The sequence below is a fragment of the Thalassophryne amazonica genome, chromosome 11 (assembly GCF_902500255.1).
Source record: "Thalassophryne amazonica chromosome 11, fThaAma1.1, whole genome shotgun sequence".
Lineage (NCBI taxonomy): Eukaryota > Metazoa > Chordata > Actinopteri > Batrachoidiformes > Batrachoididae > Thalassophryne > Thalassophryne amazonica.
This window is the reverse complement of record NC_047113.1, coordinates 73,859,951-73,881,466: the sequence shown is the minus strand read 5'-3', so window position 1 is coordinate 73,881,466 and position 21,516 is coordinate 73,859,951. Positions and strand designations below refer to the sequence as shown.

Genomic DNA, 21,516 nt, shown 5'->3' with positions numbered 1-21,516 from the left:
CACACCATATAAAAACACAGCATTTATCGAGTGAGCAACACAAATATGATCTGTCTGTTCCTCTGTAGATGACCCATGGTCACTGACATACAGTCATGAAATGATATGAATGAGAAGCAGGGCGCTCTGATCATATCCACATCTGCTAGTCCGGTGCATCCAGTTGCCCCGCGTGCGTGTCCTGCCTGACATGCTTGTCTTGTAGACGGTGCACCACAGCACAGATACTGCGTCATGTGAAACAGAGCTCACGTGGGTCACATGAGAGTCAGCTCGCCCGCTGCATGTTCTAATCTGATGGTCCATTTCGACCTGGGGGTTAGCCTGTCAAGGGCTGCAGCGAGCGAGCGAGCGCACGCATGCTGCAGCCATTCGTCCACAGTGATATATGTTTTTATTTATGTCCACATAAGGGCAGCAAGCTGCGTCACAGTGAGCAGTTGTTAGTTCATGTCTGTCCAAACACAGTACCTGTTGTCCAGCTGGGATCTCCACAGCTGCTTCAGTGGGCGGCCACATCTCCTGTCAGTTCAGCGCACACACCAAAGCCACACTCGTGGGGCATTTAGACAAATTTCACTGCCAGCACGACAAGGATTGTCTACAGACTGATGTCGTGTTAATGCTGCAAATGGCCACATATTTTCTAAGTGCCATTTGAGCAGTGTTAGATGTTCGTGTGTGTCACCTGGAATTTGGCCGACACCTGGCGCAAGAGAGTTCGATGGGCTCACACAGTGCACGCTCTCTTTCAGCCGCTGGTGTGCGCAAATACAGTGGGGAAAATAAGTATTTGACCCCCTGTCAGTTTTGCAGGTTTTCCCACCTACAAAGAATGGAGAGGTCTGTAATTTGTTTTCGTAGGTACACTTCAACTGAAGAGACAGAATCTAAAAAAAAAAAAAAAAAAAATCCAGTAAATAACATTGTATGATTTTTAAATAATTAATTTGCATTTTATTGCATAAAATAAGTATTTGACCCCCTAGAAAAACAGAGCTTAACAACTGGTACAGAAACATTTGCCTGCCATTACAGAGGTCAGCCATTTCCTGTTGTTCTTGACCAAGTTTTCACACACTGCAACGGGGATTTTGGTCCACTCCTTCATACAGATCTTCTCCATATCTTTCAGGTTTGGAGTTTCAGCTCCCTCCAAAGATTTTCTATTGAGTTCAGGTCTGGAGACTGGCCAGGCCACTCCAGGACCTTGAAATGCTTCTTATGGAGCCCCTCCTTAGTTACCCTGACTGTGTGTTTGGGGCCATTGTCATGCTGGAAGACCCAGCCATGACCCATCTTCAATGCTCTTACTGAGGGAAGGAGGTTGTTTGCCAAAATCTCACAATACATGACCCCATCCATCCTCCCTTCAATACGGTGCAGTCGTCCTGTCCCCTTTGTAGAAGAGCACCCCCAGAGTATGATGTTTCCACCCCCATGCTTTCACGGTTGGGATGGTTTTCTTGGGGTTGTTCTCATCCTCTAAACATGGTAAGTGGAGTTGATTCCACAAAGCTCTATTCTGGTCTCATCTGACCACATGACCTTCTCCCATGCCTCCTCTGGATCATACAGATGGTCACTGGTGAAGTTCAAATGGGCCTGGACATTTGGTGGCTTGAGCAGGGGGACTTTGCTGCCCTGCAGGATTTTAAACCATGACAGCATCATGTGTTACTAATGTAATCTTTGTGACTGTGGTCCCAGCTCTCTTCAGGTCATTGACCAGGTCCTCCCGTGTAGTTCTGATCTTTCTCAGAATCATCCTTACACCACAAAGTGAGAGCTTGCATGGAATCCCAGACCGAGGGAGATTGACAGTCATCTTGTGTTTCTTCCACTTTCTTATAAATAATCATAACAGTTGTTGTCTTCTACCAAGCTGCTTGCCTGTTGTCCTGTAGTCCATCTCAGCCTTGTGCAGGTCTACAGTTTTGTCCCTGGTGTCCTTAGACAGCTCTTTGGTCTTGGCTATAGTGGACAGGTTGGAGTGTGATTGATTGAGTGTGTGAACAAGTGTCTTTTATAAAGTTAACAAGTTCAAACAGGTGCAATTAATACAGGTAAAGAGTGCAGAATAAGAGGGCTTCTGAAAGAAAAATTAACAGGTCTGTGACAGCCAGAATTCTTGCTGGTTGGTAGGGGGTCAAATACTTATTTTATGCAATAAAATGCAAATTAATTATTTAAAAATCATACAATGTGATTTACTGGATTTTTTTTTTTTTTTTTTTTAGATTCTGTCTCTCACAGTTGAAGTGTACCTACGATAAAAATTACAGACCTCTCCATTCTTTGTAGGTGGGAAAATCTGCAAAACTGACATGGGGTCAAATACTTATTTCCCCACTGTAGTTGTAGCAACAGGTGTACGAGGTGTTCAATGCAGGGACGATTTTACACGTTTTGCACACGATTCCTACTTCATGTGCACTTCGACCAAATTCGCACTATGTGTGAAGAGGCCCTTAAGCACAACAGCGTTACGATTTTTAATAAATTTTTATTGCTTAGAAAACATTCTTTAACGATGCTTCACTGTTTAGAAGTTCAGAACTATTAAGCAACCGTAGCTGAGAGTGGTGGATTTCATTGTTATTCTGAAATAATTCCTTATTTTACATTTTAAGAAGAAAATGAATCTTGTCACAACCGGTGTTGACTTTATAAGAACTAGCTTGTCTGGTCAGCTACTTGCAGCAGTAAATCTGGTTGCCTTACAAAGTTCTTCGTTTGATAGTCAAAAGTCATCTTCTTGGTCAGTTTACTTTTGACACAGTATGAGCCATTCGAAAAAGCCTTTGTAATGGTCACGTTTCCTACTTGACTGTGGCACAGCATTAGCCTGTTGGCTAGATAGAGATAATTTCAACAACACATTTTGTTATGTTTACCTGCAAAACAACCACTATGTTAACTGTGCTGAATTATCCTGATTGCTGACTGTTGTGCCAAATTAGACTGACTCGTTATTTTCAAACATTAAATCAAACACTGTGATTATTACTTTGGCTAATTGACTGCAGTGCCGGAAAAGTCAACTATTGGACATTTGAAATTTATAAGCTTCAGCATGTAATAAACCAGTGATGATTTGGACATTTTTGCACAAATATTTAAATTGCACTGTTTTAAAGTGTTATTTTAATTGTTCAGTTACAAAAAAGTTTATAAATACAATTAAAGATCTTAAGATAATTCTTTGTGTAGAAATGATATTGTATAAAAAAAATACTGTATAAATGTAATATATGTTTGGCTGTATTATGTTATTCTATTTTGTAAAACTAAAATTTGTATCATAAGTGCCCATAAATGCTTAAAAAGCAGGTGAACTTTACTAAATATTTAGTTACTTGTCTGATCTTTTTGTTTTTACATTTAGTTAAAATTGCTTCATCTGTTTGAAGGAATATTGATGTGCTATTGCAGTGCACTGGAGCAAGGCATTTACTCGTATGGAGGAGTTGGTTTGCTCGCAGTAAAATCCAGGTCCTACTACAAAGGCAGGACAAATCACATCAAAAGTCTTCAGGATATATAACGTCACACCAACAAAAAGCATCACAGCAATAATTTGGGCAGTGTCGGTGGAACGTTGTTCTTCAATGCTGTCACATTCTCATCTTTAACAACACCGCTCGGAAAAAAAAATTATCACCGTGATCCGAGTTTATCACTTGGCTGACATTGGAAGAAAGAGAATGGCCTTCTGACCAGGTCCAGTTCTAGTTCCAGGCTTGTACTGACCAGTCCGTTTCAGTGCCACATACATGGTGGGGTACTTCCTAGAGCGGTAGGTATTGTAGTTGTTGCTCTCAAGTCGTTCTATGAAGTAGCATTCATCTGTTGCACGCCTCTGAAAAAAACAACAACAAAAAAGGAATTACGAACAAGGAACCAGAGCAGTACAAAACATCATTCTGTCTCATTCATTCACAAGTACTCCATTTTATTCCTACCAAATTTCATTCCCCTCCTCTCCAGAGCTTAGAACCACCTCAGTCTCCAGGCATGCATCAACCTGTTCACTACCATCACTACAGATTACAATGTCATCGAAAAAGGAATTTGTCCACCATGATTGCAAACAAGAAACAACAGAAGTGATCTTTGCTACAATCCCACTATTAACTCATCTACGATTCCTACCGCACAGACCACAGCTGTAACGCTGTCCTTATACACAACCTGCACCATTCTCACATACTTTTCTGCCACACCTAACACCACGTGTTTGTATTTTTGTATGTCTCTCTCTTTGTTATTAATGTTTAATTAAAGTTAATGTAAGTGAAATCTACATACTTATCGTGACATTTAACTGATTTTACTAAAAAAAACAAAAAAAACAAAAAAAAACAAATGCTTTAATTCAGTTCATTGTTTTGCAAAATGGAAGAAATTCTGTCCAACTGGATTTCAGCTGCCACATTTATGCATTTTCCATTGATGTGTGTAAGAATTTCAGCCCCATGTTTCCAGTTAAAGATGAATTTCTTGTTTTATATTCAAAAACACAAGTGCATCTACACACTCCTACAGCTTAAGGAAAGAGACTTTTTAATGCCAGTTGGAATGAAATCAAAGACAAACATGACAAGAACTGTACATTATGTCTAACTATTTGAAAGTGTCTCTGCTCCAAGCATTCCAGCAATAAACAAAAGAAATTTCTTGTTTCCGCTATATCACTTTGGGCAGCGTTACTAGAAGCTTTCACTGATTCATAAACAGATATCACATTGGTACACATTTTTAATTACCGTGCCAGATGAAAACATGAATAAAATCCATTTCCCCATAATTTGGCATTTTTAATACTTTTGAAAAAATGATTTAAGACTAGCTAATATCAATGACATTCTTATTTACAGACAAATAAATTGGATGCCTTTTAGGACTTCTTAAGGAGCCGCCATATCCCTGTACACAGAATTTTGTCCTGGTTCAATCTCTGTGCAGCATAACAGTTACATGATGTATTTGGGGAAAACTAGTCATTGGAATTTAATGATGCATTTTTTTCCCTCTCAATATCTGCAGTTCAATTACTGGCTGATAACAAGCATAAAAGCTGTTCAAAAAAGTACTGTGTGGTTGAGGTTGTGATTTGATTTTGTAGCAGGGGTGGTGGCCAAGTGGTTAATGCGCTTGGTTTCAGTTCGGAAGGTTCTGGGTTCAAATCCCACCCCTGCCACATTTCTCCATGTAATGTGGAGTTGCGTCAGGAAGGGCATCCGGCGTAAAACCTGTGCCAAATCAACATGCAGATCCACCTTGGATTTGCTGTGGCGACCCCGAGTGCAAACAAGGGAGCAGCCGAAGGGACTTACTTACTTACATATGTTGGGAAAGTGTAGTGACACAGACCCACAAAGGGGGCGTAAATGAACGGACAATGAAAGAGTCGAATATGAACACTTTACTGTTGTGAATGAGCACAACCACAATACAGAGGAATACAGAATTTTACAAACAGTCAATCCACAACGGTGACGTGTGGGCAGGCTCGAGAATAGAAGACGTCTGTCCCGAGAAGAACCGGAACCACACGATTTCCTCCGCCACCGAAACTGGAGAATACTGGAGCCGCCAAGTCCCGAGTCCCCAGGTGGCCACCGTCTCCGAATGTCAGATCTGGTACTGCTGGCAAGGAGCAGAAACAATAAGAAGTGGGTGTGTGTACACCCAGTAACAACAATGGTAGAGATTCCACCTCCACCTCTCACACACACTCGTGCAGCTCCTGTCTCAACACTTATCTGGCTGGGGTGTGAAGCGAAGCCGTCGCTGATTACACCAACCTCACTGATAAGGCACTCCACAGGAAAGCAGGTGTAAAATGAATTCAGACTAAGACACAATTAGCTTCTGGCTGAGGATATTACCTTCACAGGTAGATGATATGTCGGCAACAAGGTGGAGATGACGTCCGGGTTTTATGGAGTAGTATGATGAAGTGTAGATGGGTGACAGCTGTCATGAGATAATGAGTCACAGCTGTCACCCCCGGCTGTGTCCGTGGCGGGAGCGCCCTCTCGTGCCTGAAGCCCGCACTTCAGGCAGGGCGCCCTCTGGTGGTGGGCCAGCAGTACCTCCTCTTCTGGCGGCCCACACAACAGGACCCCCCCCTCAACGGGCGCCTCCTGGCGCCCGACCAGGCTTATCCGGGTGACGGCGGAAGAAATCCGCCAGGAGGGCCTGGTCCAGGATGAAGCTCCTCTTCACCCAGGAGCATTCTTCGGGTCCATACCCCTCCCAGTCCACCAAATACTGGAACCCCCGGCCCATTCGACGGACGTCCAGGAGCCGGCGCACTGTCCAAGCCGGCTCCCCGTCAATGATCCGGGCAGGAGGCGGCGCCGGACCGGGAGCACAGAGGGGTGAGGTGTGGTGTGGTTTCAGTCTGGACACATGGAAAACAGGATGGATCCGCAGTGAAGCTGGGAGTTGGAGCTTCACTGCGGCAGGGCTGAGGATCTTGAGGATTTTGAATGGTTCGATGAACCTGTCCTTCAACTTAGGGAAGTCCACTTGGAGGGGGATGTCCTTCGTTGATAACCACACCTCCTGCCCGGGCTGGTGTGCAGGGGCCAGGAACCGCCGGCGGTCTGCATGGACCTTAGCCCTCGTCCGGGCCTTTAACAAGGCAGAACGGGCGGTACGCCACACCCGACAGCACCTCCGCAGGTGGGCCTGGACCGAGGGCACACCGACCTCTCCCTCCACCACGGGAAACAATGGGGGCTGGTACCCTAGACACACCTCAAATGGGGAGAGGCCGGTGGCAGAAGACACCTGGCTGTTATGTGCATACTCGATCCAGGCCAGATGGTTACTCCAGGCCGTCGGGTGCGCGGATGTCACACAGCGGAGGGTCTGTTCCAACTCTTGGTTGGCCCGTTCTGCCTGTCCGTTCGTCTGTGGGTGGTACCCGGACGAGAGGCTCACGGTGGCCCCCAGTTCTCTGCAGAAACTCCTCCAGACTTGAGAGGAAAACTGGGGACCACGATCCGAGACTACGTCAGTTGGTATCCCATGCAGACGGACAACGTGGTGGACCAGGAGGTCTGCTGTCTCCTGGGCCGTTGGGAGCTTCGGGAGGGCCACGAAGTGGGCCGCCTTGGAGAATCGGTCCACTATCGTGAGGATGGTGGTGTTGCCCTGGACGGCGGGAGGCCCGTGAGGAAATCCAGGCTGATATGGGACCAGGGGCGATGAGGCATAGGAAGCGGCTGGAGAAGTCCTTGGGACCTTTTGTGGTCTGCCTTGCCCCTGGCACAGGTGGTGCAGGCCTGGATATACTCCCGGACGTCGGCCTCCATAGACGCCCACCAGAAGCGCTGCCGGACAACTGCCACGGTCCTTCGCACCCCTGGATGACAGGAGAGGTTGGAACCGTGACAGAAATCCAAGACTGCAGCTCTGGCCTCTGGTGGGACGTAAAGTTGGTTCTTCGGCCCAGTTCCGGGATCCGGGCTCCGTGCCAGGGCCTCCCGGACGGTCTTCTCCACGTCCCAGGTGAGGGTGGCCACGATAGTGGACTCCGGAATGATGGGCTCCGGTGGATCCGACAGCTCAGTTTTGACTTCGTCTTCGTGTACCCGGGACAAGGCATCCGATCTCTGGTTCTTGGTCCCGGGGCGATAGGTGATCCGGAAGTCAAAACGTCCGAAGAACAGTGACCAGCGGGGTTGCCTGGGGTTCAGCCGCTTGGCGGTCCTGATATACTCCAGGTTCCGATGGTCAGTGAAAACCGTGAACGGCACAGACGCTCCCTCCAACAGATGTCTCCACTCCTCAAGAGCCTCTTTCACCGCAAGGAGTTCTCGGTTGCCGACGTCATAGTTCCTTTCAGTTGGGGTCAACCTGCAAGAAAAGTAGGCACACGGGTGAAGAACCTTATTGGTCTCTCCGCTCTGGGACAGCACGGCTCCTATCCCTGAGTCAGAGGCGTCCACTTCAACCACAAACTGGCGGCTAGGGTCGGGCGGCACCAGAACTGGTGCAGTCGAGAACCGTCGTTTCAACTCCTTGAATGCGGCTTCGCACTGATCCAACCAGGTGAAGGGGACTTTTGGAGAGGTCAGGGCTGTCAGGGGGCTAACTACCTGACTGTAGCCCTTAATGAACCTCCTGTAGAAATTAGCAAAGCCGAGGAACTGTTGCAGCTTCCTACGGCTTGTTGGTTGGGGCCAATCTCTCACCGCCGCAACCTTGGCTGGATCAGGGGCGACGGAGTTGGAGGAGATGATAAACCCCAGGAAGGACAAAGAAGTGTGGTGGAACTCACACTTCTCGCCCTTCACAAACAGCCGGTTCTCCAACAACCGCTGCAGGACCTGACGTACATGCTGGACATGAGTCTCAGGGTCCGGAGAAAAGATGAGTATATCATCCAGATATACGAAGACGAATCGGTGCAGGAAGTCCCGCAAGACGTCATTAACCAAAGCTTGGAACGTCGCGGGGGCGTTAGTGAGGCCGAACGGCATGACCAGGTACTCAAAATGATCTAATGGGGTGTTAAATGCCGTCTTCCACTCGTCTCCCTTCCGGACCCGAACCAGGTGATACGCATTCCTAAGATCCAACTTTGTAAAGATTTTGGCTCCATGCAGGGGAGTGAACACGGAATCTAACAAGGGCAACGGGTATCGATTGCGAACCGTAATCTCATTCAGCCCCCTGTAATCAATGCATGGACGGAGTCCGCCATCTTTCTTGCCCACAAAAAAGAAACCTGCACCCATCGGGGAGGTGGAATTCCGGATCAGCCCGGCAGCTAATGAGTCCCGGATGTAGGTCTCCATTGATTCGCGCTCAGGTCGTGAGAGGTTGTACAGCCTGCTGGACGGGAACTCCACGCCTGGAATCAAATCAATGGCACAATCGTATGGACGGTGTGGGGGAAAGGTGAGTGCCAGATCCTTGCTGAACACATCAGCAAGATCGTGGTACTCAACCGGCACCGCCGTCAGATTGGGAGGGACTTTGACCTCCTCTTTAGCCTGTAAACCGGGAGGAACCGAGGAACCTAAACACATCCGATGGCAGGTTTCGCTCCACTGAACCACCACCCCAGACGGCCAATCAATCCGGGGATTGTGTTTCAACATCCACGGGAAGCCCAAAATCACTCGGGAGGTAGATGGAGTCACAAAAAACTCGATCTCCTCCCGATGATTTCCAGACACCACCAGAGTTACAGGTTGTGTCTTGTGCGTGATTAAAGGGAGAAGGGTGCCATCTAGTGCCCGCACCTGCAATGGCGAAGGGAGCACCACCAGAGGGAGCCCTACCTCCCTAGCCCATCTGCTGTCTAGCAGATTCCCTTCTGACCCCGTGTCCACCAGTGCTGGGGCTTGAAGGGTTAAATCCCCGCTCAGGATTGTAACTGGGAGTCGTGTGGAAATATGTGTGTGTCCCACGTGAATGTCTTGGCCCACCCTAAGCCCAGTTTCTAGGGGTGTGCGTTGTTGTTTAAACCGCTTGGGGCAGTCTCTCTGCTGGTGCTCACTCGAGCTCACTCCATAGCTTCGTCAGCAGGGGGAGCTGTTGCCACACGGAGCGCTGAGGCCGTGGAGCATGGGGAGGGCGGCACCTTTTCGGACCTGGAAGGGAGAGGGACGGCGCGTGCCCGGCCACGTCCTTCGTCTCGCTCCCGACGGCGTTCCTCCAACCGATTGTCTAACCGTATAACGAGATCAATAAGCCCATCTAAATCCCACGGTTCTTCCTTCGCTACCAGGTGCTCCTTCAGGACCGACGACAGTCCGTTTATGAAGGCGGCGCGGAGCGCAACGTTATTCCAGCCGGACCTCGCGGCCGCGATGCAGAAGTCGACTGCATATTCGGCTGCGCTCCGGCGCCCCTGTCTCATTGACAGCAGCACTGTTGAAGCAGTCTCTCCTCTGTTAGGGTGATTAAAAACCGTTCTGAACTCCCTCACAAACCCAGTATATGTGGTAAGGAGCCGTGAATTTTGCTCCCAAAGCGCCGTAGCCCAAGCGCGTGCCTCACCACGAAGCAAGTCAATTACATAATCCACCTTACTGGCGTCAGACGCGTACATTACGGGACGTTGTGCAAAGACCAGCGAGCACTGCATAAGAAAGTCCGCGCACGTCTCCACACAACCTCCGTACGGCTCTGGGGGACTTATGTATGCTTCAGGGGATGGTGGGGGGGGTCGCTGAACGACCAGTGGAACGTCTATATTCTGCACTGGGTCGGCAGGAGGAGGAGCTGCAGCAGCGCCCTGAGTGCGCGCTTCCACCTGTGCGGTGAGAGCCTCCATCCTGCGATTAAGGATGACGTTTTGCTCAGTCATCAGATCCAACCGAGCGGTAAAGGCGGTGAGGATTTGCTGCAACTCACCAATCACGCCTCCTGCAGACGCCTGTGCACCCTGCTCTTCCATTGGCTGTTCAACAGATGGGTGACGCCCCTCGGGATCCATGACGCTGGCCGAGATATACTGTTGGGAGAGTGTAGTGACACGGACCCACAACAGGGGGCGTAAATGAACGGACAATGAAAGAGTCGAATATGAACACTTTACTGTTGTGAATGAGCACAACCACAATACAGAGGAATACAGAATTTTGCAAACAGTCAATCCACAACGGTGACGTGTGGGCAGGCTCGAGGATAGAAGACGTCTGTCCTGAGAAGAACCGGAACCACACGATTTCCTCCGCCACCGAACCTGGAGAATACTGGAGCCGCCAAGTCCCGAGTCCCCAGGTGGCCACCGTCTCCGAATGTCGGATCTGGTACTGCTGGCAAGGAGCAGAAACAATAAGAAGTGGGTGTGTGTACACCCAGTAACAACAATGGTGGAGATTCCACCTCCACCTCTCACACACACTCGTGCAGCTCCTGTCTCAACACTTATCTGGCTGGGGTGTGAAGCGAAGCCGTTGCTGATTACACCAACCTCACTGATAAGGCACTCCACAGGAAAGCAGCTGCAAATGAATTCAGACTAAGACACAATTAGCTTCTGGCTGAGGATATTACCTTCACAGGTAGATGATATCTCGGCAACGAGGTGGAGATGACGTCCGGGTTTTATGGAGTAGTATGATGAAGTGTAGATGGGTGACAGCTGTCATGAGATAATGAGTGACAGCTGTCACCCCCGGCTGTGTCCGTGGCGGCAGCGCCCTCTCGTGCCTGAAGTCCGCACTTCAGGCAGGGCGCCCTCTGGTGGTGGGCCAGCAGTACCTCCTCTTCTGGCGGCCCACACAACAACATATAAATAATGATATCATAGTAATAATTAGTAATAAATCAAGGGAGGGGGTTTTAGTGGGATTTACAGATTTTCTTTTATGTTCTTGCATGATAAGGGCACTTTGGGTGGCGGCTATAGCTTATTAGGAGGAGACGCTCCCTGCTGATTACTCCACAGTCACTCACTTCACACACTTCAACTGCAGCTGTGTGAAGCGTGACGGACTGCTGGTGCCTCGTTCCTCAAAATTTAGGAAAGTCTTTCACAGTATTTGCATTGTGCAGCATAGTGAGGATTTGTTTCTTTAAAGCAGAATTTAGTACATCAGCAGGAGTTTAGTATGTGTATATATATATATATATATATATATATATATATATATATATATATATATGTGTGTGTGTGTGTGTGTGTGTGTGTGTGTGTGTGTGTGTGTGTATATATGTTCTCCACTCAGATTGCAGATTAGCCTTTCTGTCCATCATTTACCTGTATTTTGGCATGCTTGGTGCCAGAAAGTTATGTTGGATCCAAAAGGATCCAAAAAGGCTAGGACCAAAAGTTATATTGGATCGGTTCCCACTGACCAATAGCATTAGAGCTTACTGCCAACAGATAGCCAATCAGAGCACGGCATATGAAGGTCAGGAACTAGCTGACAGACGCTGCTTGAAAAAATGGCAACAAACATGTCAACAACAGCAGAAAATCATTTGCCAGGGAGGTTTTCTGAGTTCACAGAGGAGGAACTGGTGGAAATATTAAACTCCAAGGATGCCAGAAACACTAAGAAGGTAGACAAGCACGCTACTGACGTTTTAGAAGCATTCATATGCTGTTCACAACAAAATAAATTGATCTAATTTACTTGACTCTCTGTTGTTTGCTTAATTTGGGAGGGGGGTGGAGAACGTAACAACTGATGGATGGCAAGTCGTCCAACATAGAGAAATATTGGATGAAGAAAAGTTATATTGGACAAGTCCAATATAACTTTTCTGAATCCACTATTTCTCTATGTTGGACTCCTTACTATCCATTATTTGTATAATATATATATAAACACATGTATATCAGTGTTGGAATTTTAGTTAGGTTTTTAGTTCTTTTTGGGGACTAAACAGCAGTAATGCCACCTCTGTGACTTTGCATGCTTTATCTGAAAATGCAGCAGATATAGTATTAAAAAACTTTGTTCCACGTGCTGTCGGCTGTATTTGTCCACATTCTCTGTTTGTAGGTGTTTTCTGCAATGTTGATCCAACTACCAGTTGTTGAATTGCATCTCTCAGCCACTGCAGAAAACAGAGGGACTCTGTACAAAAATGGTTGTAATTCCTAATTAATATTAATGCAATATTTTTGTTTAGGCCATTAAATTAAAGTGGAAGGTCTATAATACAGGCACATCTTGACTGTTTAATTTCAACTCTCCAGTGTTGTGATGTAATGAGGCAAAATTACAAAAATTCTCACTGTCCAAATATTTATGGACTTGACTACATTAACCAAACATCTCCGATCATATTGACTTTATCAAACGTGGTGTTACATATTTTGGAAAACATTCTGTGTGTCTGTGCTGAGCCGAAACACTCCCACACTAATGATGTCCTTTCCTCAGGGAGGATCACTTGTTGGACGACCGGTAAATATTTGGTTTCCAAAACACTGAACTCAGACAGATCGCGAAGGCAAATGAACCTTTCAGTCAAGTCAGATTAATACAGATATGTAAAGATGACTGTCCCTCACAAACTGACTGGATGATTGGATTTTGTGACCTTTTCCAGGAATATTATGTTTCAGTTTCATTTGTGCTTGTTAGTCAGCAGGATGTCTTAAAAGGACACAAACAAATCTCACTGAAATTTGGTGGAGAGGTCAGCCACGGATAAAGGATTAGCTGATTAAATTTGGTCGATCCAGCTCAAGGAGGCAGATGTTGCCTTTTATCATTGATCTTTGATTATCATTCCTTTGATCCTCATCTTGATACATGAACTCTGGTCATCATTCCTTTGATCCTTAATTGGGATTAGTTGAGGAACACAGATTGCAGGTCATTGCTTGCCTTGCTTTGATCCCAATTATAGGATCAAGCAACACAGAAAGACATACACATGGAAAGGGAAACATAATCTTAGTGCGTGATCAGGCTCAAAAGTCACCAGTAAGCTCAATGATCCAGAGCAAGGGCCAGCAATCAAGATCAAAGATCAGGTGACAAACTGATCAGGATCAAAATCACAGGTCAGCAATCAAAGGAAATGTAAGCCATCAGGATCAAAGAATTTCCAGTCAATGGAATAACTGCTTCACTATGAAAGCAAGATAGATATAAAAGAAAAAAATGATGAAAACCCTGTTAGACCTTGGTAGAGCTATATTGCGTCCGATCAATATTTATCAATACGAGGTCTGTCCAAAAGGTATCAGACCTTTTTATTTTTTTCAAAAACCTTATTGATTTGAATCACGTGTGCTTGCATGAGCCAATCTTGAACCTTCGTGCGCATGCGTGATTTTTTTCACGCCTGTCGGTTGCGTCATTCGCCTGTGAGCAGGCTTTGGGTGAGCACTGGTCCTCCCCCCTCGTTGGATTTTCATTGCGAGGAAAATGTCTGAACGATTGGAGCAGCGCTGAATCAGATTTTTCCAGAAACTGTGAGAGACAGCCAGGTGGAAACCATTCGGAAGATTCAGGCGGCTTTCGGTGGCTTTTCAGTCGAGTGAGTATCCGAGGAATTGTGTAAGAGCTGGACATGTCACAACATGTCCTGTGAGACTTCCAACTTCTGCATGTCTTTCATTACAAAATCTCCTGTCACAGTGGAATGTGCCGAAAAAGTGCTGATGTCCACCTCTTCTGCAATTTCTCAGATGACGTCCCGGATCAACACAGCGTTTATTTTGGAAATGATCTGGTTGTTTCAGCCTGTCGATGGCCGCTCGGAGCGCGGCGCACCCTCTGCCATTGTGCGCCGTCTTTAAACTGGTTGTAACACTCCTTAATCTGTGTGATCCCCATAGGATCGTCACCGAAAGCCGTCTGAATCTTCCGAATGGTTTCCACCTGGCTGTCTCTCATAGTTTCTGGAAAAATTTGATGCAGCAAAGCTCCAAATCGTTCAGACATTTTCCTCGCAATGAAAATCCAACGAGGGGGGTGGGACCAGTGCTCACACAAAGCCTGCTCACAGGGGAATGATGCAATCGATGGGCGTGAAAAAAATCACACATGCGCATGAAGGTTCAAGGTTGGCTCATGCAAGCACACATGATTGAAATCCATATGGTTTTTGAAAAAAATAAAAAGGTCTGATACTTTTTGGACAGACCTTGTATTTATCAATATTTAAAAAAGAAAGAACAAAACAACACTCACCACGCCAAACAGTCGCCCGTCTCGGCTCATAGCCAGATAGCGGTTGGCACAAAGCCCTTTGATGACCACCTCCCCGACTGAGGTCGCTTGAAGTTGAAGCTTTACTGTAGAAATACACAAATAGTCATTTGTAATATTAAAAAAAAAGTTTCATTTTCATAAATATAACTTCACCCATGATGTGCTGTAATCATGTGTGGTTGGAAGCTTTATTTCCTTGTTTATTAGCTAATCGCAGGACTGTTTCATTCATGATTTAGTGAACACTGTCACCTGATTCGCTATCAGCCATCAAATAGAAGCAGTCTGAGTTGACGATACGCGTTAGACGCCATGAAACCACCTCCACATTGTTTATCAGCGACAGAACCGCTGGGCCAAACCACAAAAAAGGAAAACAAAGGTCCCATAGAGTAAATAACAGGATTTGTGCATAATTAAGAGATACACACGCATATGTGTGCAGTTAGGATTGCTATCCGGGTGATTTACAGCTTAGATCACAGCCGTGTTCATCCCTGGACAAATGTAAAATCAGTCTGTGTTTACTGGCTGAGTGACGCCCCTCAGAGTTATTACAAACAGCCAAGATTGTCACTGCTGTTGAGCCGTTGAGTCATCAGCCAGGTCCATCCGTCTACAGGCATTTCATCCCTTAACTTGGAACATTGTTGGGATGGCGGGACAGCAGAAGGTGATCAATGTTTTACTCTCGACGGTCAGGCTTCCAGCTACTGTCGTTCCTTTGCAGCCATAGCCAACTAGATGCTCTCTCTGCTTGAGCCATGATGTTTATCGCTCTTTTCCTGTCTCTTCCTTTTACTCCTAGGTCTGCCATCATCTTCCAGCAGGACACACGTGCTCCTACTTCAACAGGGAAGTTACATGTTCTCCCGCCTTGGTGTCTACAGTCTTCCAACAGCTCGTCATACTTTGCAAGCTTCCCCTCATGTGCGTCTTGGCATTGGGTCTCCCATGGTACTGTTATCTTGATGAAGAGTAGTTTCCTTGTACTCTATGAGAATAGCAGGACATCTGGCCGGAGAGTTGTCTTTTCTATTGGCAGAAATACAAGCTTCTTTCCAAGGTCAACTTTCAGCTGCCAATCCTCTGCCATGCTCAAAATTCCACCTCTTGCCTGATGTTTAGCTAGGGCATGTTCTCCAATTCTGACAAAGTTGATGAAGGCTGGCTGGTTGTCTTTGTGATCTTCCTTTCAGTGTCCAAAATGTGGGCCAGAGCTCTCAACACCTGGTCATATCTCCACTAATATCTTCCCTGGCTTAGGGCAACCTGGCATGATGACAGAATGTGCTCTAGGTTGGCTGGTTTCTGGCATAGTTGGTGTACTTCCATATTTGATCCCATCATCAGTTTCCCACCTTGTCCAGGCTCCTTGGTTTCCCCATCTGCACTGCCTGTACATATCTGGTTTCTTCCTCTTTCTTTCTTATCTCCTGTTGGACCAGTTGTCTTCTGTCCTTAGGATTTGCTCCTTTCCACCTAACTGTGGGCTCAGTGCCTAGACCTTATCTCCCTTTGCACACACTTCCTACCATTTCTCTGTGTTGAAGGCAGGATTCTGCTTCTTCTACAGCTTCAGCTGCCCTCCATTTGTATTTTGACTCCTGCTTCATGGACTTTCACATCTGTGGAAGGGCCATAATTAGTCATGTCCTCCCCGTCTTGAACTCCTCCACAACTGACGAGTGGCACTCGGAGCTTTGCTGATTTGCAGTACAGTCCTGTTGAAGAGAAACATTGTGGAATTCCAAGCCACCTTCTAAGAAATTGGTTGGTTTTCCTCTCCATGCCCTCGACTGTTGACAAGGTGATATCATACAGCATCATTAGCCACATTAGTCTGGGTAAGAGCCCATATTGGGAGATCCATCTTTTAAACTTCTCTGGTAGCCCTGACTTATCGATGTTCACCAGTCTTTCTGTTGTTTGTTGTTCCAGACACTTGTTGTTGTTGTTAACGTCCTTCAGACTGTCATCGTGCAATTTCCCTAGGCACTTGATTGGGTTCCCTATGATTGATGGTATCTGTTCTTCCTGAATCTTCAGGGTGAACTTCTCTGTGATTTTGCTTTATTTGCCTAACACATTGTGACTAGAATTTGTTTTTTTTTTTGTCTTGGTACAGTTTGATGATTTAAGGATATTAACTCATAAAACAGTGAGCACCAAGCAGTTTTGAGAACTAAGTAAATTCAAACTACCCCTGGATAAAGTGCAAATAAAGCCAAGTCTGGTTATTGGTGTGTAAAATGTTGTCAGGAACAAGAACACGCAGATTACAAGTTCTGATGCTGATCTAGCCATCTCTGGCTGGGTTCCCATGATGGATTTGCCCAAAAGTTAAGCTATCTACTATTATAGACAACAGGTTGGTCACAGTCATATCGCAAGGTTCTAGAAATGAAGCAATCTCTCCACCTGGTGGATACTTGCCATTAATGCAGAATTTCAACCAGATATAGAACTTTCAGAATGCTGAGAAAAACGAAATGGGAAATGGCTGTGTTTCTTTTGAGTTACTGAATGACAAAAGTCAGAGCGGCAGATAATTAACTCCTGCTAAATGTGGGCATTTTGTTATTTTTTTGTAATCCAATATTGCAGTAACACCATCTTTTATAACGTTTAATAAGCTGTCAGTCCTTTACTTCATCCCCACACACTGTACCATATATTTTAGAATGTCATGTGACATGTTCTGTACATCATGTGATCTCTCATAGAGTGAAAAACTGTTTTCATTGCAGCTTTGCAAACTAAGGCTTTTTCAAATGGGCTCATGAGATCATTAAAAACCTTTTGGCAACATTTGAGTTGTTTTTTGTTTTTATAATACATGTTCCCATTTTGCATATATTCAGTTCACAATTTGGAAGGTAATGGAAACCCACCAACTGAGCTCCACCCAGTACATACGGAGTGTTAGATATGTTCTGCTGAAATGTGGTCAGCCACGCTTTTGGAAGGGTCATCCTTCCAGGTCTCCTTTGAATAAAAGAACGCTCCCTACTGCTTAAATTCAAAGTTAACAATTAAACACTGAAGTGTTGCTTCACACGTAGCCTCTGGACCACATGAGTTCTCCTCACAGTGACCGTGACACTACTCCTGGCAACTGCCCCTAACTAAATCAGTCCAGTTCGTAAAAAGTAATAAGTCACACAGAATTAAAACCAGTGCGCCGTCTATATTTGCACCAAAGAATCGCTGGCCTGTGCTTAACTTGATGGGCAACTGCGCAAATATTTACATTCATGTATGTAAAGTTCAAAATATTGGCAGGTCTATCACAGCCTGAACAATAGAACCATTGAAAAGGGACAACTGGGCTCACGTAACCTTCGGAAACTACTAAAGAACGAGGAAACAACAAGAATTATTTGTGATTCCTGCTTCATGACTCATTATGGATTTCTTAATGAACTCATAACTGATTCTTTAAAACTTAAAGAAAGAAAGGTTATAATCAGCACTTGCACCGGACTCGCATCCTCTGAACAAGGTCTTCCACAGAGAATTCTGAATGAATGAAAATGTTATGATCACTCTTCAACATGCATCCATGTAGGATGTTTTAAAATTTTTGGCGCACCTCCTAGAAAATGTGTCCACTACGTCTTGATCAGTTACATCAGATGCAAAAACAATCCTGACCTCTGTTACTGATGCAACTGAAGACACATCGACTGAAATGTTCAGCGATACGGCGCCACCAACTGTCAGCCAACTCAAGCCTATAGTTTTTCCATTTCTCAATTCTTTGGTTCCACATTTGTTTACTACAAACCTGTTCTTCCTGCGGTCCACTCAGTATAATTTACATAGATAATATTTCTGTGTTAATTCACAAAACTCTACTTGTAATCAACAAAAATAATACAACAAATCAACGTGATATATTTGACATGATGAAATCCTTGATTTATCACTCAACTGGCAACTTAACTATTTCCTTATTTTCATAATCTAAATACATGCAGATGTGAGATTGTAAACATCCAAAGCTTTATTTCTGTTTCAAATTATAATTCCCTGGTGGCACAGAATGGATGGTGGAGTACATTTTAAATTCATGGCTTTTCTTTAAAATAAACGTACAAGCAGCATGTTTTCCTTGGAACACCGACAAGTAGATTGGTATCGGGAATGGAGTGCCGTGTTGTGACGTAAACCACACATTGAGCACCGGGAAGGTTGTGACTCAGCATGTTGATCTACAGTTACTGAAAACATCACGTTTCCCTTTGGCTTTAAAGTTTTCAGACTGAGTGTCGAAAGTGGAGAACGGACCTCAGTAAGCTGGAAAAGTCTCATTTTTCCACCAGGCTGGTTTTTTTTTAATTGTTAGTTTCCTATTACATACTTTAAACAACATAAAGAAGCTTTGTGGAAAGCGCAGAGACTGGAAGGACTTACTGTGAGGGTCGTTCTCCCGGATTCCATCCACTCCCCCGTCAGACTTTATCCTCAAGAAGAAGCCTCCGTTTTTACAGTACAGCCTTTTAGGATCCTTGAAGTTTCCAGGAGGAAAGCCGCCGCTGCCGCCATCTTCAGGTGTGGGGGGAAGTGTGGTAATTCCTCCCGTGGCCATCTCCTGCTCTGTCCCCTCTTCCCGGCTACTGCTTCGTCTCCTTTCTAGACGGTGCAGGAGCCCAGCGCGGCCTCCCGCCTTCTGCAAACCGTTGCCTGTTCCCTCCTCCACCACAAGGCTTCACACACAAACCGACTCTTCTTCACCCCCAGAGGTCAGTTTACCTTTCAGGGCAGCAAATGCCCTTTGAGGTCTGGCAATCAGAAACTGAAGGACCTGGTCCTCAGTGGCCTTTGGGGGTGGGGGGGGGCGACGCACACAGGGTTCCCCTCTCTTGCCGCAATGAAATGTTTAAAGTAGGGCAGCTGTCTTAGATCTGTGGAAGGCTTTTCCCTTTTGGGCCTCAGTTCGCATGCGCCTTTTGGATCACCAGTGCACACACATGCACACGCCCACCAACACTCACTGATTTAACCAACCGACCAAGCAGAAGTCGAGGAGAGAGAGGAGGGCGAAGAAGGGGCCGTGCAACTTGGACTGAGTCGCTGAGTCTGCAGAGGCACCAGCCATGTAAACACGAAGCATGTTTCATTCATCCAGCCTGTCCGGGAGATTGTTGGAATGAGGAATGAGGACCGTTAATGGGAAGCCTGTGAAACGGGTGTTGCAGGGACTAGTACACGGTTACTTAGAGATGAACAGCAACAATCTGAAATAGATGCATAAAAAGGTATAAATCGTGGTCTAAAACTGGCAGTACAGGGGCGGGATGAGGCTTGTGAACCAGTAATTTATGGACCACGTCATGCAACATTAAATACAGCTCATGTGATAGTTTTTCCTTTTGCATATTAAAGGGGAAAATTAATAAGCATATACATCAAAATCATCACACATTTTCTGAACCTGCATGGAAGTGTGTGGAAGCCTGAGCACCCATAGGGAACCCACACGAACACAGGGAAAACATGCAAACGCCACACAGAGAGGACCCAGGATCTTCACGCTGTGAGCTGTGAGGCACAAGTGCCAATCACTAAGCTACCATGTTTCCCTCCATCAAAGTCCAATCAGTTTTATTTGTATAATACCAAATCACAAAAGACAACAGCTCAAGGCACTTTGTAAATACCATATTTTCCAGAAAATAATTTGCAGAATTTTTTTTTAATAGTTTGGGAGGTCCTGCATATTATATAGTTAAAAAAAAAATCACAGGGTCATTAATAGTAATAATAATAATACAAATTATTTATACCAGGCTTTCTGAGGAATCAACACAGTAAACAAATAAACTCCAATAACAAAAATATGCTGTGACAACGCACAAAATTACAAATTAAAGAGTTGATTTAAAAAAAGAAATGTAGTCACGCTTTTATTGCAGCATTTCCAACGCTGTGGGCCAGCAATCTGTGTCCAATCACATCAAATAAGATCCAGTATGTTATTCAATTCACCTTTGTCCATCTTGCTTATTCTTGGAAGTAAGTCCTTATATTAAATAACAGCATACACTGTGGCGTGCACGTGTGCCAGTGAGCTCCTATCCATCGTTACACTTGCCCACAGGGAAATGCTGTGTTAAAAAGTGAGAGCCACATACACATGTAAGGGTGTAACTCATACTATGGTGTGACTTATACTCCCAAAAATACAGCAAAGCAGACAGAGACCATAGTTTGTATTACATAAATAACAGAGACACAACAATGGAAAAGAGAAAACTGCCCCTGCTATAACAAGAAGAAACCTCAAGTAGAGACTCTGTGAAATGGCCAGCTGCTGTGACCTTGCTTTACATTTAACGTAAAGCAGTGAGTTAGTTTGATCAAGCATTGAGTTAATCTGATGAAGCAGTGAGTTAGCTTGATAAAGCAGTGGGTTAGTTTGATAAAGCTGTGAGTTAGTTTGATAAAGCAGTGAGTTAGCTTGATAAAACAGTCAGTTAGCTTGATAAAGCATCAACTCCTCAACTAAGACTGAACTCAAAGCTAGACTGCCTGATATCTTAGCTTCACATTTGGCAAATACCCAATCACTAAACAGTCTGGTAAATAGTTTAATCTAAGTGCTCAAAACTACACTCGACATGAATGCGCCACCGCTGTTAACCACGTGCCCCCAAAACAGTCACCTTGGTCCAGTGATAACTTGCGTGACCTCAAGCATAAAGCCCTGTTTACACATAGATGGTAAGAGCTCCCGGAAATGTCCCGGAAGAGTTTTTGGCCATCTTAAGGATCACACGCCGTTGTTAACGCCGGCACTAGGGGGCGTGGCTTAGTTCCGGCTTTAACGGGAATCGTTGAAAAAATTATTCAT

General features: G+C 45.4%; 1 protein-coding gene across 1 annotated transcript; it reads right to left on the bottom strand.

Annotated features, from left to right (window-relative positions):
• Positions 1–2,604: 2,604 nt before the first annotated feature.
• fgf2 (fibroblast growth factor 2) lies at positions 2,605–19,909 on the bottom strand. Its single transcript, XM_034182170.1, has 3 exons — positions 19,077–19,909; positions 14,637–14,740; positions 2,605–3,862 (listed from the first exon to the last, which is right to left on the bottom strand). The coding sequence occupies exons 1-3, from the start codon at positions 19,249–19,251 to the stop codon at positions 3,680–3,682; spliced, it is 462 nt and encodes a 153-aa protein (XP_034038061.1). The 5' UTR covers positions 19,252–19,909; the 3' UTR covers positions 2,605–3,679.
• Between the last annotated feature and the right edge of the window lie 1,607 nt (positions 19,910–21,516).

Bases quoted from the DNA above. Each gene is read 5' to 3' on its own strand.
- fgf2 (XM_034182170.1), bottom strand. From the start codon at position 19,251: ATGGCCACGGGAGGAATTACCACACTTCCCCCCACACCTGAAGATGGC. The intron at 14,741-19,076 runs GTAAGTCCTTCC...GTATTTCTACAG, and splicing joins CCGGGAGAACGACCCTCACA to TAAAGCTTCAACTTCAAGCG. The intron at 3,863-14,636 runs GTGAGTGTTGTT...TGTTTTTTTCAG, and splicing joins ACGGGCGACTGTTTGGCGTG to AGGCGTGCAACAGATGAATG.